This window comes from Pyrus communis, chromosome 2, assembly GCF_963583255.1.
Source record: "Pyrus communis chromosome 2, drPyrComm1.1, whole genome shotgun sequence".
Lineage (NCBI taxonomy): Eukaryota > Viridiplantae > Streptophyta > Magnoliopsida > Rosales > Rosaceae > Pyrus > Pyrus communis.
In genome coordinates this window covers 7,116,051-7,136,004 of record NC_084804.1, presented here as the reverse complement: position 1 = coordinate 7,136,004, position 19,954 = coordinate 7,116,051, and the positions used below count along the sequence as shown (strand labels likewise).

The window sequence follows — 19,954 nt, the reverse complement described above, 5'->3', positions numbered from 1 at the left end:
ATTACAATAAATTCATAAATTGAGAAATGACATTGTAATATTTAAAACATGAGATATAAGATTGTGATTTGACATATAGTTTTTTGTAATTTACCCTATATTATATAGGAGAAATTAGGTTCTCATCTTTCTTTTGCTACTCTATTGATTAAAACTTTATTCTTTTTCAATTTTTGATCAAGGTCTTTGCTATTAATAACATCATTAATTATTTCAATAATAAAATATTTTTTATTTCTAAATATATTCATTTAATGTTAAAACTGTTACAATTAGTATATTTATATTTATGGTTACATTTTTTATCATATATTTTTATTTTTAGTTTGTACCCATTTTTAATTTGCAACCCTTTTTTAATTTGTACCAATTTTCTTTTTAGTTTTAATTTGTACCCATTTATTAATTTCTTTTTGTGCCCATATTTTATAAAGTTTTATTTGTATTTGTACCCATGTTTTTATTTATTTATATGTGCCCATTTTTAATTTTGTTAAATGTACCCATGCTAATTATATGTACCATGCATGTAATTTTTTTAAAAAATTTTTAATCTTAAAATGTATTCATTCTTAAATATACCAATTTGTTATATGTAAAATGTATCATTTTTTTTTATATAAAATTTATTCAATTTTTTTCCTAATCCATTTTTAAACTTATATGGGTACATTCTTTTTTCTTTGATTTGAGAATGTATCCATGTTAAGTTTAATCGAAGAAATTTATTAATTTTATTAAGCATAATATCTTTTTTTTATTTTTTATTTTATTTTGAAGAATGTACCCATGTTTTGATACAATAATTTTTTGGTTAATTTTGATTAATGTACGCATGTTTATATATATACACACACAATAGTATATTTATATTTTTAATCCCACGAATTATGGTTTTTTATTTAAAATCTCATTAATATAAACAACTATAAATTTCAATTTATAATTTAAAAAATATAGTAACGTACATAGAAATAAATTATCACATTAATTTAGGAACTTGGATCAAAAATTGAAAACCAACAAGGTTTCAGTCAAAGAATATTCATAGTTAGGAACCGCATCCAAAGTCTTCCTATTATATATGTATACCTTGTCAATATATGACTAAAATCTAATGGTCTTCTTCTTACATGCAATGCATGATTCAGCCAGTCGGAATACAAGTGTTGGTCGTTTAAGTTCACGCCGTCGGGGAGAGCAAGTTCTGCACATGTACAATATGAAGTTGATGATGAGGATACTATTACTCTGCTTCCTCAGCTGCTTCTGGTTTCGGCTGTCCTTTGCTCAAAATGCTACCACTGATCCATCTGAAGGTTCTCTCTCTCTCTCTCTCTCTCTCTCTCAACAAAATGACATTTTAAGTGTTCTTCGACAATATGAAATGAAGTTTCGAAGAAATTATTGTAAAGCCCTTTTTCTTCCCATATACAAAACATCCAAAAATTATTGTAATAATCAATTTGATCTTTCGTTTGGTTCAAGATAGTCTGGTAAGTGGTAACACAAGTCAAATTATGGTGTGATATAATCTAATACACACAAGGACTGAATTAACTGAGAGTGCAGTGAGGGCGTTGAACTCAATATTTGAACAATGGGACACACAACCAGTGCCGGGGCAGTGGAATATCAGTGGAGAACCCTGCAGTGGATCTGCCATCGACGGCACCCGCACCGACATTTATAGCCCCTATATCAACCCAGGCATCGTTTGCAACTGTTCTTACGACAATAATGCTACATGCCACATCACCAATCTGTATGTTAAACTACTCTCTCTTGATGAACAAGATTTCCATGCCACTGCTGATTTTTCACTTGCTACCTATATATGTTAACGTCATAATTTGACTGTGTCGCTCCATTTTCTGTAGTTAATGTTCAATCTTTTTGCTTTCCAGGACAGTGTTTGCTCTTAACAAACGAGGGGTGTTTCCAGAAGAATTTTTGGCTCTGAGATATCTCACATCTTTGTATGAATTTTTTTCAACTCCCTTCTCTGTTTTCGGTTCATCAAAATCATATATTGGATATTAAAAATTATAGAATTATCAGAGAGACGGGCCAAAAACTCACTTCCAACAACACAGATAATGGTCCCAACTTGGTAATTACCACCTGCACAATCCGTCAGGTGTGGGGTTTATCTCAAAAGACCTCGGCATTAGTTGAAGTGGGATTTAGATATTTAAACTCTTTTTTCTTTATTTCTTTATTTCTCTAACGGTTACACTTCCTTTCAATTTTTGTAGGAGTATCGATCATAATTATTTCACCGGTCCCCTACCGGCATTCATTGGCAATATGTATGCATTGACTGAATTGTAAGTAGTGAGAGAACATTTCTTTAAGTACTCATACTTCTAATGAGACCCGTAGCAATTTGTATACTTCAGTTTGAATATCATAATCTACAGTTATGTTCTTTACACCTTTTCGCTACTATTTATGTCGTAATCTACAAAAAAGCATTATGCTTTTATTGAATAATGCAGTACTAGTTTCCTGTTATGTAATGTAATTAAGTTTAATGGTGCTTATCTTTCACTAACTGATATCTCCATTCAGGTCAATTAGCGTCAATTCATTCTCTGGGCCCATCCCCAAGGAGCTTGGAAACCTTAAGGAGCTAACATATTTGTAAGCCATGAAAAATTAGAGAGCGTACAATAAAATTTTGTGTCGTAAATAATAGATACAGAACCTGTTGTTATAAGCTAAAAATCTGGTTATGAATGAACAATCGAAGAATAGAAAATGAGAAGGATAACAATGGAAGAATATTCTGAAGGTTTCTCTCTAGCAGAGCATATTCTCTTCATCTCTCTACAATTCACACACACTATGTGCTTTACATAACCGTTGGAATCCAAGGTGGATTCTCTCTCTTCACAAAACAATCTCAGCCTTACATCTAGCTAGTTGCTAGGATCATTACACCTGGCATTATTTGCCTTACTACATTAGAGTTGCACACTTGGTATTTTAAACTCAAGTGAATACACAAATTTGATACACATCTTATTTCCTAAGCAGCTATAGACTTACAATTCAACACAACCTTCTATCACTCTTCAATAATTGCTTTCAAGTAAGTGTTTGCCCGTTCAACATGACTTGCAGGAGCATCGGATCAAATAATTTCTCCGGAACACTCCCTCCAGAACTTGGTAATTTAGTCAAGCTCGAGCAACTGTAAGTGCTTCGTTAAATCATCAAATTTGAATTACATGTTAATTCCTTACGGATGAGCAAAAATTGCACTTTATCGTATGAAATGGGTATTAATCAGTTGCCTTAATATTTTCCCAGTTACATGTACAGCTCTGGAGTCGGTGGTAAAATTCCTTCAACATTTGCCAAGCTCACCAAGATGCAAACCCTGTAAGAACGGCTCTTAAATCGTATTTTTGATTTGTTCGTTTATCCAGTACTTTGAGATTGCTTTTCTTGGATGAGCTTAGTATAAGTCAACTTTTTGAATTTTAGCTCGGCATCGGACAATCCTTTCTCAGGAAAGATACCTGATTTCATAGGGAATTGGACACAACTCACTTATTTGTAAGTAGAGAAACCTTTGATCTTTTGCAGTTTATGAAAGCAGACCTGAGATGGATAATTTGTTCACAAGCTTCTTATATGTTTCTGTAGGTATTTAGAAGGGAACTCTTTCGAAGGCCCAATACCAACCAGCTTTTCTCAACTGATCTCATTGGAGTATCTGTAAGTACAAATGTTTCAAAAATTGTAATTCTCTCTCTCTTTCTCCGAAGACGGGATTTCAGTTTATTTTGCATATAATGATGTAGGCTAATCAGTGATATATACAATGGGAGCTCTTCTCTTGATTTCATAAAAAATCTGAAAAACTTGACTGAATTGTAAGTGAAGATTCTCATCGATCCAGATACTTCTTTTTCCTTTTGAAATTTGATATCATACTCCATCTTCTATTTATCAAATTTTATGTTTTTGGAATACAGCACACTGCGAAACGCATTAATCACTGGTACCATCCCATCTGATATTGGAGAATATCAAAGTCTACAGATATTGTACGTACCAGCAAATATAAGCTTGAGTCCCAACGAGACCAATTAGTTTTCTTTCATTCTGACTGCTCCTCTCAACTTATCGTTGGTGTTGCAGGGATCTGAGTTTCAACAATTTGACAGGCCGACTCCCAAGTTCTTTGTTCAACTTGAGTTCTCTTGGATCCTTGTAATCCCCGTCTTTATTATTATTTTTTTCTTGCCTTATCATACATAAGTTATCAAATCTTCAGCATTCCCTACTTTGATTGAAGATCTGACCTTTTGTGCACATCTGACTTTAATCGAAATGGCCAGGTTTCTTGGAAACAATAGTCTCTCCGGATCTCTTCCGAGCCAAAAGAGCGATGGACTTCAGACTATGTAAGTCCTCGTTTCTTAAAGTAGTCATATAGAATGCACGGTGCATGTATGTGTTTGTGTATAATCGTAAGCATTCTAATCCTATCTTACACAAGTTCTTAATAACTTTCATGCATTTTGTGTCTTTTGATTCTATTTTGTTATTTGCAGAGATTTGTCTTACAATTTTTTATCAGGAAGCTTTCCCCAGTGGGGTTACAAAAAATTGCAACTGTACGTGTCCTTTTATCTTTCACGTTCATTTTATAGTTTAAATCACCAGAACATGTTCGGACAAAAAATTATCGTTGAGATTCGTTTTCACAGTGCCACTTGCCTGCCTACTATGTTTTGATCTTGTACAAGGAATTTTCCTTTGATAAAGATATAGTTCTTCATACGTTGATTGATTAATGATTTTATGCAGGAACTTAGTGGTCAACAACTTCACATTTGGCAGTCCAGACATAACGTGGGTTGAAGTTTCTCTTACTCGTTTTTAGACAAGCAATACTATCACTACTCTACCACTACATGTTTCTATTTGGATAACTAATAATTTTTCTCTGTGTTTGCAGTCCTCTTGGATTGAATTGCCTCCAGAGAAATTTTTCATGCAATAGAAATACCCCACGATGTAATCTGCTCTTATGTCACCCATCATTTACTATTTTAACGCAGCGTCATGTTAGAGGAAAAGGCATTGGTTATGTATACATATGGATATAGATTGCAAGCATGTTTCCATAAGTTCAGTAATACGCATAACTGGTTAGAAATATGTGACTGAAGAACATTAGTATGAGTCTTCAATTTGAAGTTTCATCGCTAATCATGGGTAGATTCTGGTATTACAGCAAGCTTCTCAATCAATTGTGGTGGACCGCAAATGACAGGAAGTGATGGCATATTGTATGAGAATGACGACTTAGATCTTGGTCGAGCGACATTCATTGTAACCAATACAGAGAATTGGGCTGTCAGCAGTGCCGGTTCGGTTTCTGACGAACGTGTTTCTGGCGAATATTACCCCCCCCTTGCATTGTTGAACAAGACCCTTGCACAAGTCACCGGAACAGATGTGACCCCGGCACTTTACCAGACTTCAAGAATGTCCCCAGGATCACTGAGATACTATGGCCTGGGCCTTGTGAATGGGCCCTACACTGTAGCATTGCACTTTGCAGAGACGGTTTATGAAAGTCGAACTTCGCATACTTGGCAAAGTCTAGGACGGCGTGTATTTGATATCTATATTCAAGTAAGATTGCTTATAGAATAAAAATTCTAACTTATTTGAAGTAAACACCTCATTAGACAGGTTTTGGATGTTTTAAGCTACATTAACTAAAGACAATGATTTAAAGGAGACTAGAATTATCACCTACCTCTTCATTTGGTTGCTAGGGTACCCGCAGGACGAAGGACTTTGACATATCGAAGGAGGCAGGTGGTGTTAACCAAGCAATTGTGAGAAAATTTAATGTTAACGTGTCAGAGAATTATCTTGAAATTCATCTGTTCTGGGCTGGTAAAGGGACTTGTTGCATACCCAATTATGGTGATTACGGCCCACTAATAGCAGCTATCCATGCTACTTCGGGTATAGTATGTGTTAACTTATAGTGATTTCTTGTGAGTGGTTTAAATGTATTTTTCTGTTGTTAATTGACATTGAAGAATTCGTCTGTTTTATCACTTAGATTTTACAAAGAAGAATTTTACAAAGAAGAGCAAGACTGGGTTGACAGTTGGTATTGCAATTCTTGTTGGAGTTGTGAGCTTGCTATTAATATTTGCGATTCTATATATGAGGAGGAAAAAATCAGAAAAAGAAGATGATGAAGGTAAACGACCATATCATTACTGGTACCCAATTCAAGTTTCTCTGCTCTGACATTAACACACAGAAGTTTTGTGAATGTGCAGATATTCTAGGATTAGGCCCCCGGCCATATACTTTCAGTTATGCTGAATTGAGAGCTGCAACTGAAGATTTTAATCCTTCAAATAAGCTAGGAGAGGGAGGATATGGCCCCGTTTATAAGGTGAAATTCGTATTACATCAATATCATGTACTTGAAGTAATGACCAGAGAAAGGAGAGAGAGCGAGAGAAGAAAATAGCTTTTGTTTTCTTTCCTTTCACGTCACTAAATTGTGTTTGTGTACATTGTAGGGTACACTTTCTGATGGTAGAGTAGTGGCTGTGAAGCAACTTTCAGTATCATCTCACCAAGGGAAGGGACAATTTGTATCTGAAATTGCTACCATATCTCCTGTGCAACATCGGAATCTAGTGAAATTGTATGGATGTTGCATTGAAGGCAGCCACCGCATTTTGGTTTATGAGTATCTTGAAAACAAGAGCCTTGATCAGGCACTTTTTGGTACAAACCTATCTACTTTTAGGTTGCATAGAAACAACATTGTTTGCAATTTCAAGCACTGTAAAATTGTTAAGAAATGTTTTTGATTGGATGTGTTCACTAATATTTTAGGAAAAAGTAACTTGCACCTTGACTGGCCTACTCGATTCAATATATTGTTGGGAACAGCACGAGGACTTGCTTACCTTCATGAGGAGTCAAGGCCAAGGATTGTACATCGAGATGTCAAAGCAAGTAATATTTTGCTCGATGCAAAACTCTCCCCAAAAATATCAGATTTTGGATTGGCAAAGCTTTATGATGACGAGAAAACCCACATCAGCACCCGGGTCGCAGGGACAATGTAAGCCATCCTTTATTGTTTTTCCAGAGGATACATACATTATGGCCACACACATTTATACTTGCACGAAATTTTCACACATGTTAATATTTAATTTTCTCACACATGTTAACATTGTGCAACCATTTGATTATCTTGCATTGCAGAGGCTATTTGGCACCAGAGTATGCATTGTTTGGACATTTGACAGAGAAGGCCGATGTGTTTGGTTTTGGAGTCGTCGTTTTAGAGATCCTCAGCGGGAGACCAAACTCTTACAATAACTTGGATCCAAAAAAGATTTCTCTTCTTGAATGGGTAGGAATTGCATTCGCCTAGCTTCATTTAGGCATTGTTGTGAAAAACTTATTTATACTTTCCTTTGACTGTGGCATCATGTTTTTCAGGTGTGGACTCTGCATGAAAACGACCAAACTCTGGGGCTGGTGGATCCAAGATTGACAGAGTTTGATGAAACCGAAGCAACTAGATTGATAAGAGCAGCTCTCATGTGCACACAGGGATCACCGATGGCACGGCCATCTATGTCACGCGTGGTTGCAATGCTCTCTGGAGACATTGACATAGGCACTGTCATGTTGAAGCCAAGCTATTTGACAGATTATGATTTTAAAGATGTAACAACATCGTTAACAAGTAGATTTTTGGTGGAGGATGATACCCCATCAACTTCATCCAAGGGTAGTAATGTTCGCCTCAACTATCAGTCGGGAGGCAACAATGCAAGTGGTGCTTCTGTAAACGTCACTCAATCACTGCTAGCTAACATTAGAGGAGAAGGAAGGTGATAAATATCGAGAACTGATTTTCACATGCTCTTTTTACCCCTTTGTGCACCCTTGTACTTGTTTTGGACCCTTTCCTTTTATATAATACACATTTTAATAATTAATTCTAATTGTACTTTAGCTTTGGCTTTTGGTAGTGGGCAGGGGACTGGCATGCCAGACTTGAATATACCTTAGCAGATGGATGTATATCCTACTTATTCATACACAATGTTTATAGATATGTTCATGAACCACCACCACTGGATGGAGATCCCACCACTAAAGTTTAAGAATGTGTTTAGAGAATTCAGATAATTTAATAAGGCCTTTTTGGGTCAATAAATTGAGCCTTGATTTTGATTGGATGTGTTCACTAATATTTCAAAGACAAGTAACTTGCACCTTGGCTGGCCCACTTGATTCAATATATTGTTGAGAACAGCAAGAAGACTTGCTTACCTCCATGAGGAGTCAAGGCCAAGGATTGTACATCAAGATGTCAAAGCCATTAATATTTTGCTCGATGCAGAACTCCCCCCAAAAATATCAGATTTTGAATTGCCAAAGCTTTATGATGACAAGAAAACCCACATCAGCACCCAGGTTGCAAGGATAATGTAAGCCATCCTTCATTGTTTTTCCACAGGTTACATATATTATAGCCACACACACTTATACTTGCATGAAATTTTAATACACATCATGTTAACAATGCGACTAATGATCTCAAGAAACATTGTACAACCATTTGATTATCTTGCATTGCAGAGTCTATTTGGCACCCGAGTGCAATGCGTGGACATTTGACAGATAAGGCTGATGTGTTTGGTTTTGGAGTTGTTCCTTTGTAGATCCCCAGCAGGAGACCAAACTCTAACAATAACTTAGATCCAGAACAGATTTATCTTCTTGAATGGGTAGGAATTGCATTCCCCTAGCTTTATTTTGGCATTGTTGTGCAAAACTTATTCACCCTTTCCTTGGACCATGGCATAATGTTTTTCAGACATGGACTCTGCATGAAAACGACCAAATTCTGGCGCTGGTGGATCCGAGATTGACAGAGTTTGACGAAACTGAAGCGACTACACTGTTAAGAGCAGCTTTCATGTGCACGCAGGCATCAGCGATGACGAGGCCATCTATGTCACGCGTGGTGGCAATGCTCTGTGGAGATATTGACATAGGCACTGTCATGTTGAAGCCGAGCTATTTGACAGATTATGATTTTAAAGATGTAACAACATTGTTAATAGGTAGCTTTTTGGTGGATGATCGTACCCCACCAACTGCATCCAAGGGTAGTAATGCTCGCCTCAACTATCAGTCGGGAGGCAGCAATGCAAGTGGTGCTAACACTCCCTGGATTGACCCTGCGCCTTCTGTAAACATCACTCAATCACTGCTCGCTAGCATTATTAGAGAAGGAAGGTGATAAATAATGGGAAATGATTTATGCATGCCTTTTATCCTTTTGTGCACCTCTGTACTTGTCCTTGGGTCTTTTCTGCCTCTAAGGTTTTGGCTATGATGATGTATATCTAAAATAACATACAATTTTATAGATATTTGAGTCAAACTTTCATGTCAATTTTGTGTTAGTATGTTGCAGTGTAAATCTCCTCTTTTAATCGAAGTGAAAAAAAAATGGATGTTTCTTTTTCTATAGTTGGTTGTATTCACACTCCCATTTTAATTTCTCACATTTTTTTGGTAATTTTTGTCTTTTGGTCTCTTTTAATTCATTCGATCCGACGGTCAAAAATTAAGAAGAATGGGTGGAGGTAAAATAGGTGTGAATAGCACCACCCTTTTCTATCTGATAGCCAAGTATGTATAATAAAACATAAGCAATCTTAGTAGATGCCTATGAACAAAAGCCACGAGTTGGCTCTAGATGAGTTAATGCCAATTGTTGATTCATTAGTGTCACCCCAATGTGACTCTTTGGTAAGGTTTTTGCATAAGCCAACTCTTTTACATGAATGATTATTAATTGTTCGTCGATCAATGTCACCTGAAGAAAATCTTTAATTATTAATTGTTTCTCACATGAGTGGTCTCAACGGTGGGGCTGGGTAAAACCAAAATGCAGGGAAGTTCATGCTCACCAAAGCAAATCTCAGTTGAAATATAACCTCGAATCAATCAAAAATTCCAAAGCAAGATCAACCCGTTTAAGGCTATGGTGCTCATCTAGTAGTCTTTGTGCCTTTTTTCTTTACATTTGGAAGTGCCAGTGCCAGTGCCAGATCACTTGAGGCAACAAGTCCAGGCCCCACATTTTATTCGTTTATATTGCCTCCACTCAAAGTGACTGTTAGAATTTGAACGTTATAAGCCTACCATTTTCCAGTCCCACTTTTTTAGTTCTTGTCACTCACTTTGCTCTTCTCTACAAAAGTATTAATTACATGTACACACACACACACTTATTAGCAACATATATACCCCTATATATACTTTCTCTTAGTCTCATCAGAACTCAAAGAAAGGAGAGCTTTGGAGAAGTGAAAGTAGTAGCATAAACTAGAAGAACAAAAAGGGACATCTTAATCTCCCCCCAGAAGCTGAAGTTGTTGCCTGTCAAGAAGTGTTTGTATGTGGTCAAGGCAAACACCTTCTTGACCATCTTATCTAGCTTCAAATTCGCATTCACTACCCCTTCTAGAATCACATCGAACACGTTCCCGAAATCAATCGTCCAGTCCTGGCTTTTGATCAAAGTTGCATATATTCGGCCCTCCAATTAAGATCCTCGCCTTGTATCGAATGCAGCTGAGGGTCTTTGCTTTAGGTGACCACATTTCCCTTCCATGGCTCATCACTCAATTGAAGCAACAAAAGCCCCAAAGCCAAACCCACCGACAAGGAGTCGTCGACATCACACAGCCAACCAATTCTTCTGCTTCCCCTGCTTTGAGTAAACCTCCTTCATTTTCTTCCACTTAACATCAGCCTCTTGCTCAAGCTCAAAATACTTGATATAGCTTAATATGTCATGCGAAAGCAGCGCTGCACGCCAGGATCAACCTCATTAGCTACAGCCAGTTGCTCTCGCTTGTACACCGGTTGGCAGGTTCCCAGGCCTCTGGCGCTATAGTTTTTCTCAAGGGCGACAAAACCTCCTTCATCAGTCGGTCAATACAACAAAGACTACCATCCCCTTCTCAGAGGCATGATTCTGACTGGAAAACCTTCCTTGCAATGTTTTCGAACAACATATGATGATCAACGATGGTAGGCAAAAAGGTAACTGCTTGGGTAATCTCCAAGCAATAATCATCATGATGGTCATGGTCATGGTCCTTGTGATGATGAAAATTTTCAATATCAAACTTGAGGCACTGGGCAAAAATATCCAAAACACAGTTATGCAAGAAGCGATAATCAACGTCGCGCTTGTATCTCTAAGCCGCCTCGTTGGCCGTGTGGATCACCTTCCTCCTCAACAACAATTCACTTACCTTCGACTTTGCATCCTTTTCCTTGACCTTCACCATTCCGTTTGAATCTGCCTCTTCCCTCGTCCTCCCAGTAAATTTCAAGTGAGCTTTGCCCCGTAAAACCTGCGAGAGAATGCAGGGAAAGTGTAGGATACGTCCAAAGGAGCCGGAAATTAGCACAAGATTGTATGCAAGGGTTTTCGAGTGGTTCTGGTGGAGCCAAACCGCCGCAGTGAAGAAAGCTTCATCTTGGTTGCGTTTTCCACCGTCGCCGCGTCTGTCTATGAAGTTGCAGATGAGTTTATGGGTGGTTAGAGGATTATGCGACCAGGCTGAGGGAAACACTTGGTTCATCAGAGTTTTGTGGAATTCCATGGTCGACATGGCATCCTTGGTGCAATTGAAGTACATATCAACGTAAGGATTATTGATGTTGTGGAAGCCTAATTGGCGGAGCAATTCTTGTGAATTGCGATCAAACAACCTTGTTTCGGCATGCTTCCAGAATCAATATCACTAGTAGGAATGCCCGCGCTTTGCTACGAGTTTTCAAACCATGAATAATATTCGTAGAAAAATTAACTGAAAATGCTACAGAAATACAATCGCATTCTTAAATGTAGCAATTCAGACAACACGTTTCACATGAGTAAAGCTCACAAAACCACACATTTACACAATTATCTCCAAATGAAAGAAAAAGCAAGAGATAGGTGAATTGATCCATAAAATAAGTAGTTCAATTTACATTGCTACTCTCTTGTAACTTATTAGAGCTTCTTTGCAGATCAATCATAATGATTTCTTCATTGCTTTCACCAAATATTTCTATAGTTCTACTCTAGTAGTCCAATTGACAGAAAAAAATAGCAAGTGCAATTTTATTCGCTGCTTTGAATGTGTTGTAAAGATAATACCACCAACTAAGGGTGGCAATTGATTCTTGTCATAACATACTATAAAAATAAAGGTATGGATAAAAAAGAAAATGCATCCTTTGAAGGATATAGAACAAACCTGACATTCAACGAATTGTTCTTTTACAAAGCGCAACACCAAACTTGATTTCCCAGCTCCAACGTCCCCAAGAAGCACCTGAAGAAGAACATCAAACATCACTGTGGTGATCATGACATGCAATACCCAAAGAAAATAAACCTATTCATCACATAATGCTAAAATACATATGCCTACATATCCATAATTCCTATGTTTACGAAACATCTTTCGATAAATCACAACCTTCATTTTAAAATGGACTTTTGTATTTGTATTTTGCTTGTGAGTATGGTCGTGGTTAAACTTAGCATTCTAGCATTTACTTATATGATATCATACAACAAGAAAGCTTTGAGACCCGAGTCACAGTTTATTGTATTCTCGGCGACCCTCAAAATACCAAAGCTCGACAGAGATAAACAACACGAAAGAGAAATTTCTGCTTTACTTGTACACTGACATTTGCATGTGCAGAGCTCTCTTTCCTCCTTTCTTTTCTTCCTCACCTTTTGGTTCTTTCTCCTAGATTAAGGAGATTGTTGTTTTGTTTTTAGTGGTTGCCATCATCATCACATTCAAATCAACTTTAGTTAATACTTGCCTCCCTACACGCACTCACGTGCGTGCGGAAGACCCTTTTGTAATTGAGGCGTTCTACGCGCGACTTATATAATTTAAATGATAACAAAATAACGGTTGATCTCTGATCTAATTGCAGACACAATCTACAGAACCGTCTTCTATTGAACTTGTGAAGTGTGGGGTGGAGACCTGAATGTAACAAATTGGTGTTAAGTGAATAATTCCAAACATATAAAATTTTGATCATCACACCGAACGCAAACAGAACAATTAAATAAAGAACTGAAGGCATACACAATCTAATTAGACAAATAAGTGAACTTTCCCATGCCGAAATCTGAAAGACCAAAAGAAATATCTCATTACACAGAAGACAAAACTTAGCCGGACAAAACTTAAAACTAATCAAACATGGTGAACCAATTATAGAGAACATAACCCTTGTAACCAATCGGGAAAAGATGCTTTTAAATCCCAGAAGAAAATAAAAATTAAGAGGAGCTTTTAAAAAACCATCATTTCAATTATTTTCCAGTCTTACATTTGGGATTAAACATAAAATATAACTAAAAATGCCAACTTTCTTAAAAAAAACTACGACTATTTTTACAAATTTCCATTACCCAATACTGAAAAATGAGAATCACGAAGCAATGAAGAACAGAACACACGAGAACCAAAAAGTTAAAAACAACACGTAACCATTTCAAAGACCCAAAATCCTGCAAGGACAAAAAAATCCCATAAAATCAGTACATCAGCGGTCCCTGCAAAACCCCAAAATCAGAAAATTATAAAAAGAACCCAAAATCAATGGCATGGTCCTCCTTTCTCCATCATTCAGTAGCTAATGACCTAATGGAAAAGAACCCAAAACAGACAGCTTAAAATATGGAAAGTGCTTATAAAAGCTCATGAATAACTTTCGAAGCCTGCATGGAAATGGTATAGCGCAGATAACAACACACAATAAAACTTTGCACAGTATAACCTAAATCCGATATGTTGCATTCCCCACACACAGATTGTTCAAAATTAATTTCGTCTCCGTCTTCTTTTAAATCTGATAAAATCCCCAAAACACAAAAAACAGCAGCTAACTATTTTTTACTATGTAAACAACAATATGCATCTTAACCCATTTAACATATTCATAAAATAACATCAAACACATTTAAGCATGAGATAATATAGAAGTGAAGTCTCACAACTTTCATAAAAAATTATTACTTTGTTAGAGAAAGGCTTGAAAAAATATGTAAATTACTCACCTCTATTACAAAAATGTTACAACAGCTGATAAAAAAGGCCAAAAATACGAAAAGCCGCACCTCCTGAAATAAAAAACAGAACCAAACAACACATTCACAATATCAATCTAAACGATATCCAGAAAAAAAAAGAAATGAACAGACAAAACCCATGTTTTATACAGAACAAACCAAAAAAAAGAAAGAACTGAAGCCAGTAAGAAAATGACAAATCTGATACAGCAAAAGGTAACATAATCTATATCGACTTAATTATCCATCCAAAAAGACATTTGAACGAAGAATATTTTTAAGGATCCAAACAACCATTAAACTAAACAATTAAAAGTAAAAACAGCAAAGCATTCACTGAAGAAATATATATACATATACATACATACATACATACATATATATATATATATATATTATAACGTATTTGGCTCTTTATACCTAAAAGAAAAACATTGGCTTTCTTGTATGCACTGAAGTATGCATGTGTCTGAAATTTACAATCTATAGAGACTCAATCTCAGACTCAAAAGACATTTAAAGGAAAAGTAATAAGAAAAATAAGTAGTGGTTATACCTATACTCCATGTGTGGACTCCAATTTTCAATCACAATTCAAAATTCAAGAGGCCTATAAATCAACCACATAGGAAATGATCAGTAGAAGAAAAAGAAAAACAACTGAAGCCAAAATAGCATCTAACAAATCATTTAGAACCATCACAGAAAACAATTTTTGCATATAAGTAATTTAAAGGAATACCATCAGGTCATGCATATATACAACGTACCCAATTAGATTAGTAGCACATCAACAATTGATGATCAAAAAGTTATTCAACCTCAATTGCTTGAATCTAATTAACTCAAAGATAATAAACAGTCCATTTAATGCACGGGCTGACTGTCAATTTTACAAAACCATAATTCTGTGCAGTTCAAAAACCAAGTGGAAGAATAGGCATCAGGTCATGCATATATACAACGTACCCAATTAGATTAGTAGCACATCAACAATTGATGATCAAAAAGTTATTCAACCTCAATTGCTTGAATCTAATTAACTCAAAGATAATAAACAGTCCATTTAATGCACGGGCTGACTGTCAATTTTACAAAACCATAATTCTGTGCAGTTCAAAAATAGCATCTAACAAATCATTTAGAACCATCACAGAAAACAATTTTTGCATATAAGTAATTTAAAGGAATACCATCAGGTCATGCATATATACAACGTACCCAATTAGATTAGTAGCACATCAACACTTGATGATCAAAAAGTTATTCAACCTCAATTGCTTGAATCTAATTAACTAAATATTAAACTTCACAGCCACAAATAAACCTAAATTCCTCCTAAAACTATCTCATTTAAGCTTGATTTTACTATAATCTATAAGTGTGGTAAAAAATGGGAGGCCAAACGATTTGTTAACAAAAAAGGTAGACATAAAAGTAAAAGGAACAGGGCAGACATTAGTTGAGGAGAAGCTACTGTCACCTTGAATTGACGACAAACAGTTCTTATCTTCTCGAATTAACGAAGATAAGTACCATTTTTTGTTAATTCAAGGTAATATAAAAAGAAACTATACCTGTACAGTGTTCAGATGTAGCAATCCTATGCAATCAGCCAAATGATGGGTGTCCTCTCAAAGATCTGTATATCCATTACAGACTAATCTTCAGTCTTGCAGAAAATGATATGTTGACTACAAATTCCCACACTACTAAAAAACACAAATAATTCTATCTACAAACCAAATAATATGTGCAACTTTATGCTACAATGGTAGAATAAGATGGTTGTACAGGACGACCCAAAGATTGAGATTTTTTTTTTACTTCTAAAATTCTACACACTTTCGGGCCCTAAATTTTCCCGGAAACAAAAGAAAGTGAAAGAAGTCGTACCTGGTTTGAGAGAGTGGACGCTATCAGCGAGTTTGGTGGAGCAGTGATGGCGGAGATCTCTGGTGAGAAAGCTAATAAGATGGACAAAATCATTGAACAAAAAAAACCTCCATTTTTAAAATTAAAGTCAACAAAAATTTGAACAAAGAAAAGAGAACTCAAACCCGAAACAAATAAGTAGGAGAACTCACCAGGAAACCCAAAGTGTCTGCAGGATTGGCGATTTCCTGAAAACCAAGCTTTTGTAGGTTTAAAATTTCTTCCCTGAGGCAACAGATCCAACATTCTCAACTTTAGCTATTTCAGCTACATAATAGAAAGAATAAAAAAAATTAATTTATATAATTAACTAATCTGATTTAAGATTAATCGAAAAGCTTGGAAATTTCAGCTTTAAAATTACATGTCAGGCTGCAAATCTAATAAAAAGCGTAGAATTTTAAAAATGCTGACCTTAAATACAGAGGCCTTCGCAGACTGCAAGGAAACGTCAGAAACCCGAAAAACCGGATCTCCTGAAACCAAAAACAAAACCAAATTAACCACCATCACCCATAATTCGAAGCCACAAACAAAATCCCTAATATTACAACCGAAATATTTAAACAAAAAAACCCATTTATAAATCCAAATTTACACTCCCAAGTGCAAGACTCTAAGCTCCAACTGTTCTTTCTCAACTTTAGCTATTTCGGCAACATAACATAAATAAATAAATAAATAAAATTAATTTAACTATAATTAACTAATATGATTTAAGATTAATAAAAAAAAACTTGGAAATCTGCTTGAATTCAATCTCAAAATTGAAAACGAACACTTCACTTTTACAAAAGTTGTACAAAGCGGAAAAAAAAAAAAAGACAAATCAAAGTCTCACAAAGGGCCACAACGGACAGCAAAATTGCAACAGAAAGAGGAAAAATGTTCAATCAAACCTTTGGATAAATCTTCTCAGGCACACAAATTCAAAGCCACAAAAATCCAATCTAAAGCATCGATTCACAGACTGAGATGCACAAAATGATATATTAACAAATCCAAAACGAAACACAAAAATTAAGAACCAACAAGCAAATAAATACTGATATCCCCTGCATACGTGAGCACACGTTCAAAAAGCCTCTCAAAGGCTGAGATTCAACTTTCAAATATGAAGATTTTAAGCCACAATTGTTCTTTCTTAACTTTAGCTACTTCAGTTACATAATCAGAAAAAAAAAAAAATTATATTAACTAATCTGGGTTAAGATTAATAAAAAAGCTTGGAAATTTCAGATATAAAATCACACCTCAGGCTGCAAGTAGAATCAAAACTATGGAATTTCAAAATCACTGACCTTAAACACACAGGTCATCGCAGGCTTCAAAGAAAAGTCACAAACTCGAAAAACCCAATCTCCTGAAATCGAAAACAAAACCAAATCAACCATCATCACCTATAATCCGAAGCTACAAAACAAAATTCCCAAAATCACAACCAAAAAATTTGAACAAAAAACCCATTTAAAATCCAAATTTACACTCGCAAGCACATTACATTCAAAGCAGACAATTACCCAAATCAAATCGACAGCAGGAGATGCAATCTTTTATGGGCTTCAAATTTTCTTCAAACCGAGACCAAATTCGCTATTCTTCAGCAAGAAAGCGTTGCCATTTGTAACCCCCGATGAAAAGATCTAAACAAATTTGACTAACAGTAGACAGAGAACGAGAGATAAAGAGAGAGAGGTGAAAATTCCACGCTGGTGACGAAGCTAATGAATTCGGAGACGCATTTCTGGACGGTGTTCGACTGATCGGCGCGAGTAGAGAGATGAGATCAGAAAGACAGAAAAATTAGGGTTTGAGAGATAAAGAAACTGCGGCAGAGAGAGACGGAAAGAAAGATGCAGAGAAGAAGATGGCAACTGAAACCTTCCAGCGACTTCGTTCTTTAAAAATAGCTTTATGACAAAATTACCCTTGGATAATTTTATGCATTCTTTTTAGCCGTTTCGAATTTGTTTTGGCCGACAGGCATTTGCGTCCAATTCTTTTGTCGAGGCCGGTGACACCAAAACCGGCCTCCGGCTTTCTGTATAAAAGATAATTAACTTTAATAATTGTAATAGGAAGTAATGATTATGTTCAACCTCCGGCTTTCAATCTAAAAAAAAATACTAAAAAAGTTCAAACACAAAACCCCCCAAAATATAAAATCAAAATATAATGCCACATTACCTAGTTTTTTTTTTGGTATATCTTTTTCAGCTAAACCCTAAACCCTGAACAATCTACCGCTGCAAGCAACATAACATCCGCTCTGCAAATTTTTGTAGAACCACTTTAAAAATTCAAATCTTTAAGCACCTAATGATCAAATTTACTGGAAATTCAAAACTTCAATAGGTATCCCTCCTTACCACAGATACGTAGTTTTAAAAATAAAACCAAAAGGATTCATTCCATTTAACATATACCTGAAAACTACCATAGTAATATTAATTAATTAAACTACTTTTTAAATATACCCAGCAAGGTAACTTTTGGGTTTGACAAGAATTTTAAACCTACGAATGGGTATACCAAAATCAATTTGTAAGTACGATAAAAGTCCCTATAACGGTATCACAGTAACTATAATCACAAACAAGTTGAGAAATTACTTTCTGATTATCAAAACCACTACTGGATAAATGCAGACACAAAATATCACAATATTATTACCATGCCTTATGCATAATCACAAACAAGTTCATTTATTTTATTATATGTTGACCATTGTGGTCGGTTGAGTCGAGCTTGAGCACGAGCCCAGTCAATCAACCTTGGCAGCCTGCTGGGGAGAAATACCGGCAGCCAACTACAAGTGGCATGAAAATTCAATATATGTGTGTATGATTTCACAACAAGTAATTAAGGGTGTTGATTAAAAGTCAATCTAAACAGTTGACCTTTTGTAAAGATACTAAATAAAGTTTTTCCAAATCAAAGTTTTTAATCTTCAGTTACATGTATGAACGAGAGACGGAGTAAATAACTTTACATGGAACCCAATAAGAGAGTTCTATTCCCTTTAGTCTCATTCTTTGCATAATTTATTGACACTTAAAGATACTGGGAAGGGAAATCATATTTCACATACAAATACACATAGCATTTACGCGCGTTGTTTTTATTCTCTTTTCTTTTTTAGAGCGGCATAATGATGTACGTGGAGTGCCAATAATAGTTCGAAAAAAAAAACGCATAAGACTCTAAGAGTGAGAAATGCAAATGCCGGCGCCAAAAACAATTTTTGCATGAATTAATTTTAAAATAGAATTTAAAAACTAAACAATTGTGATCGTTGAACCACATTTCGAATAATTTAAATATACACATATCAAATCATCGACATCGTGTATTAACGTCTTTTGTCCTATTTATTATCATATAGTTTTGCTTGATATATAGCATGCTGAATATTTGACATAGTAACTGAAAACCAGTTTTACATTTTCACTTGGGAAGAAAAAGTGAAAAACACAGGTTTGAGGTTTACATAGTTGCACCAATTTGTTTGGCATTCTGATTGGGTTATTTCGGCTACATGTTTTCTTTCCTCGAAATGAAAATTAGATTAGTGCTTAGGATTGTAAATTTGGTCAAACTTGTTCCTCTATGGGCCATATTCCATTAATTTAGCAAACATTTCAGAGCCAGTACGTCACTTTCTTTTTTGGGTAAATTAGAATTTGCACCCTCTAGTTTGGTTTCTATTACAACATTATACAACATCTTTAAAATATTTCAATCTCCTACATTACGTATTATTCTATTTCAATACTATATATACGTTAGTCAAAACGTTAATTTCAA

General features: G+C 35.5%; 1 protein-coding gene and 1 long non-coding RNA gene across 9 annotated transcripts; one reads left to right on the top strand and one right to left on the bottom strand.

Moving 5' to 3' along the window:
• Window positions 1-901: 901 nt before the first annotated feature.
• Window positions 902-8,045, top strand: LOC137724515 (probable LRR receptor-like serine/threonine-protein kinase At1g56140). Its single transcript, XM_068463257.1, has 24 exons — window positions 902-1,319; window positions 1,573-1,765; window positions 1,908-1,979; window positions 2,259-2,330; window positions 2,575-2,646; window positions 3,130-3,201; window positions 3,319-3,390; window positions 3,496-3,567; window positions 3,658-3,729; window positions 3,816-3,887; window positions 3,990-4,061; window positions 4,156-4,227; window positions 4,356-4,421; window positions 4,572-4,634; window positions 4,828-4,872; window positions 4,979-5,037; window positions 5,258-5,661; window positions 5,808-6,003; window positions 6,104-6,247; window positions 6,330-6,448; window positions 6,579-6,789; window positions 6,901-7,132; window positions 7,279-7,429; window positions 7,519-8,045. The coding sequence occupies exons 1-24, from the start codon at window positions 1,118-1,120 to the stop codon at window positions 7,918-7,920; spliced, it is 3,207 nt and encodes a 1,068-aa protein (XP_068319358.1). The 5' UTR covers window positions 902-1,117; the 3' UTR covers window positions 7,921-8,045.
• Window positions 8,046-12,058: 4,013 nt separating this feature from the next.
• On the bottom strand, window positions 12,059-18,177 carry LOC137724524 (uncharacterized). 8 transcript variants are annotated; one of them, XR_011067444.1, is made up of 11 exons: window positions 17,668-18,177; window positions 17,449-17,510; window positions 16,562-16,623; window positions 16,300-16,414; window positions 16,109-16,179; window positions 15,790-15,854; window positions 14,769-14,822; window positions 14,201-14,263; window positions 13,224-13,651; window positions 12,808-13,118; window positions 12,059-12,443 (listed from the first exon to the last, which is right to left on the bottom strand). It is a non-coding gene; the product is annotated as an uncharacterized lncRNA (long non-coding RNA). The 8 variants fall into 8 exon arrangements; XR_011067445.1 differs by having other exon boundaries at window positions 13,224-13,266; window positions 17,668-18,173; XR_011067440.1 differs by having other exon boundaries at window positions 12,808-13,651; window positions 17,668-18,175.
• Window positions 18,178-19,954: the final 1,777 nt, after the last annotated feature.

Excerpts from the sequence above, each read along its gene's own strand:
- LOC137724515 (XM_068463257.1), top strand. The coding sequence starts at position 1,118 with ATGGTCTTCTTCTTACATGCAATGCATGATTCAGCCAGTCGGAATACA. Across the intron at positions 5,038-5,257 it reads CAATAGAAATACCCCACGAT|CAAGCTTCTCAATCAATTGT; the intron begins GTAATCTGCTCT and ends CTGGTATTACAG. Across the intron at positions 6,248-6,329 it reads AGAAAAAGAAGATGATGAAG|ATATTCTAGGATTAGGCCCC; the intron begins GTAAACGACCAT and ends GTGAATGTGCAG.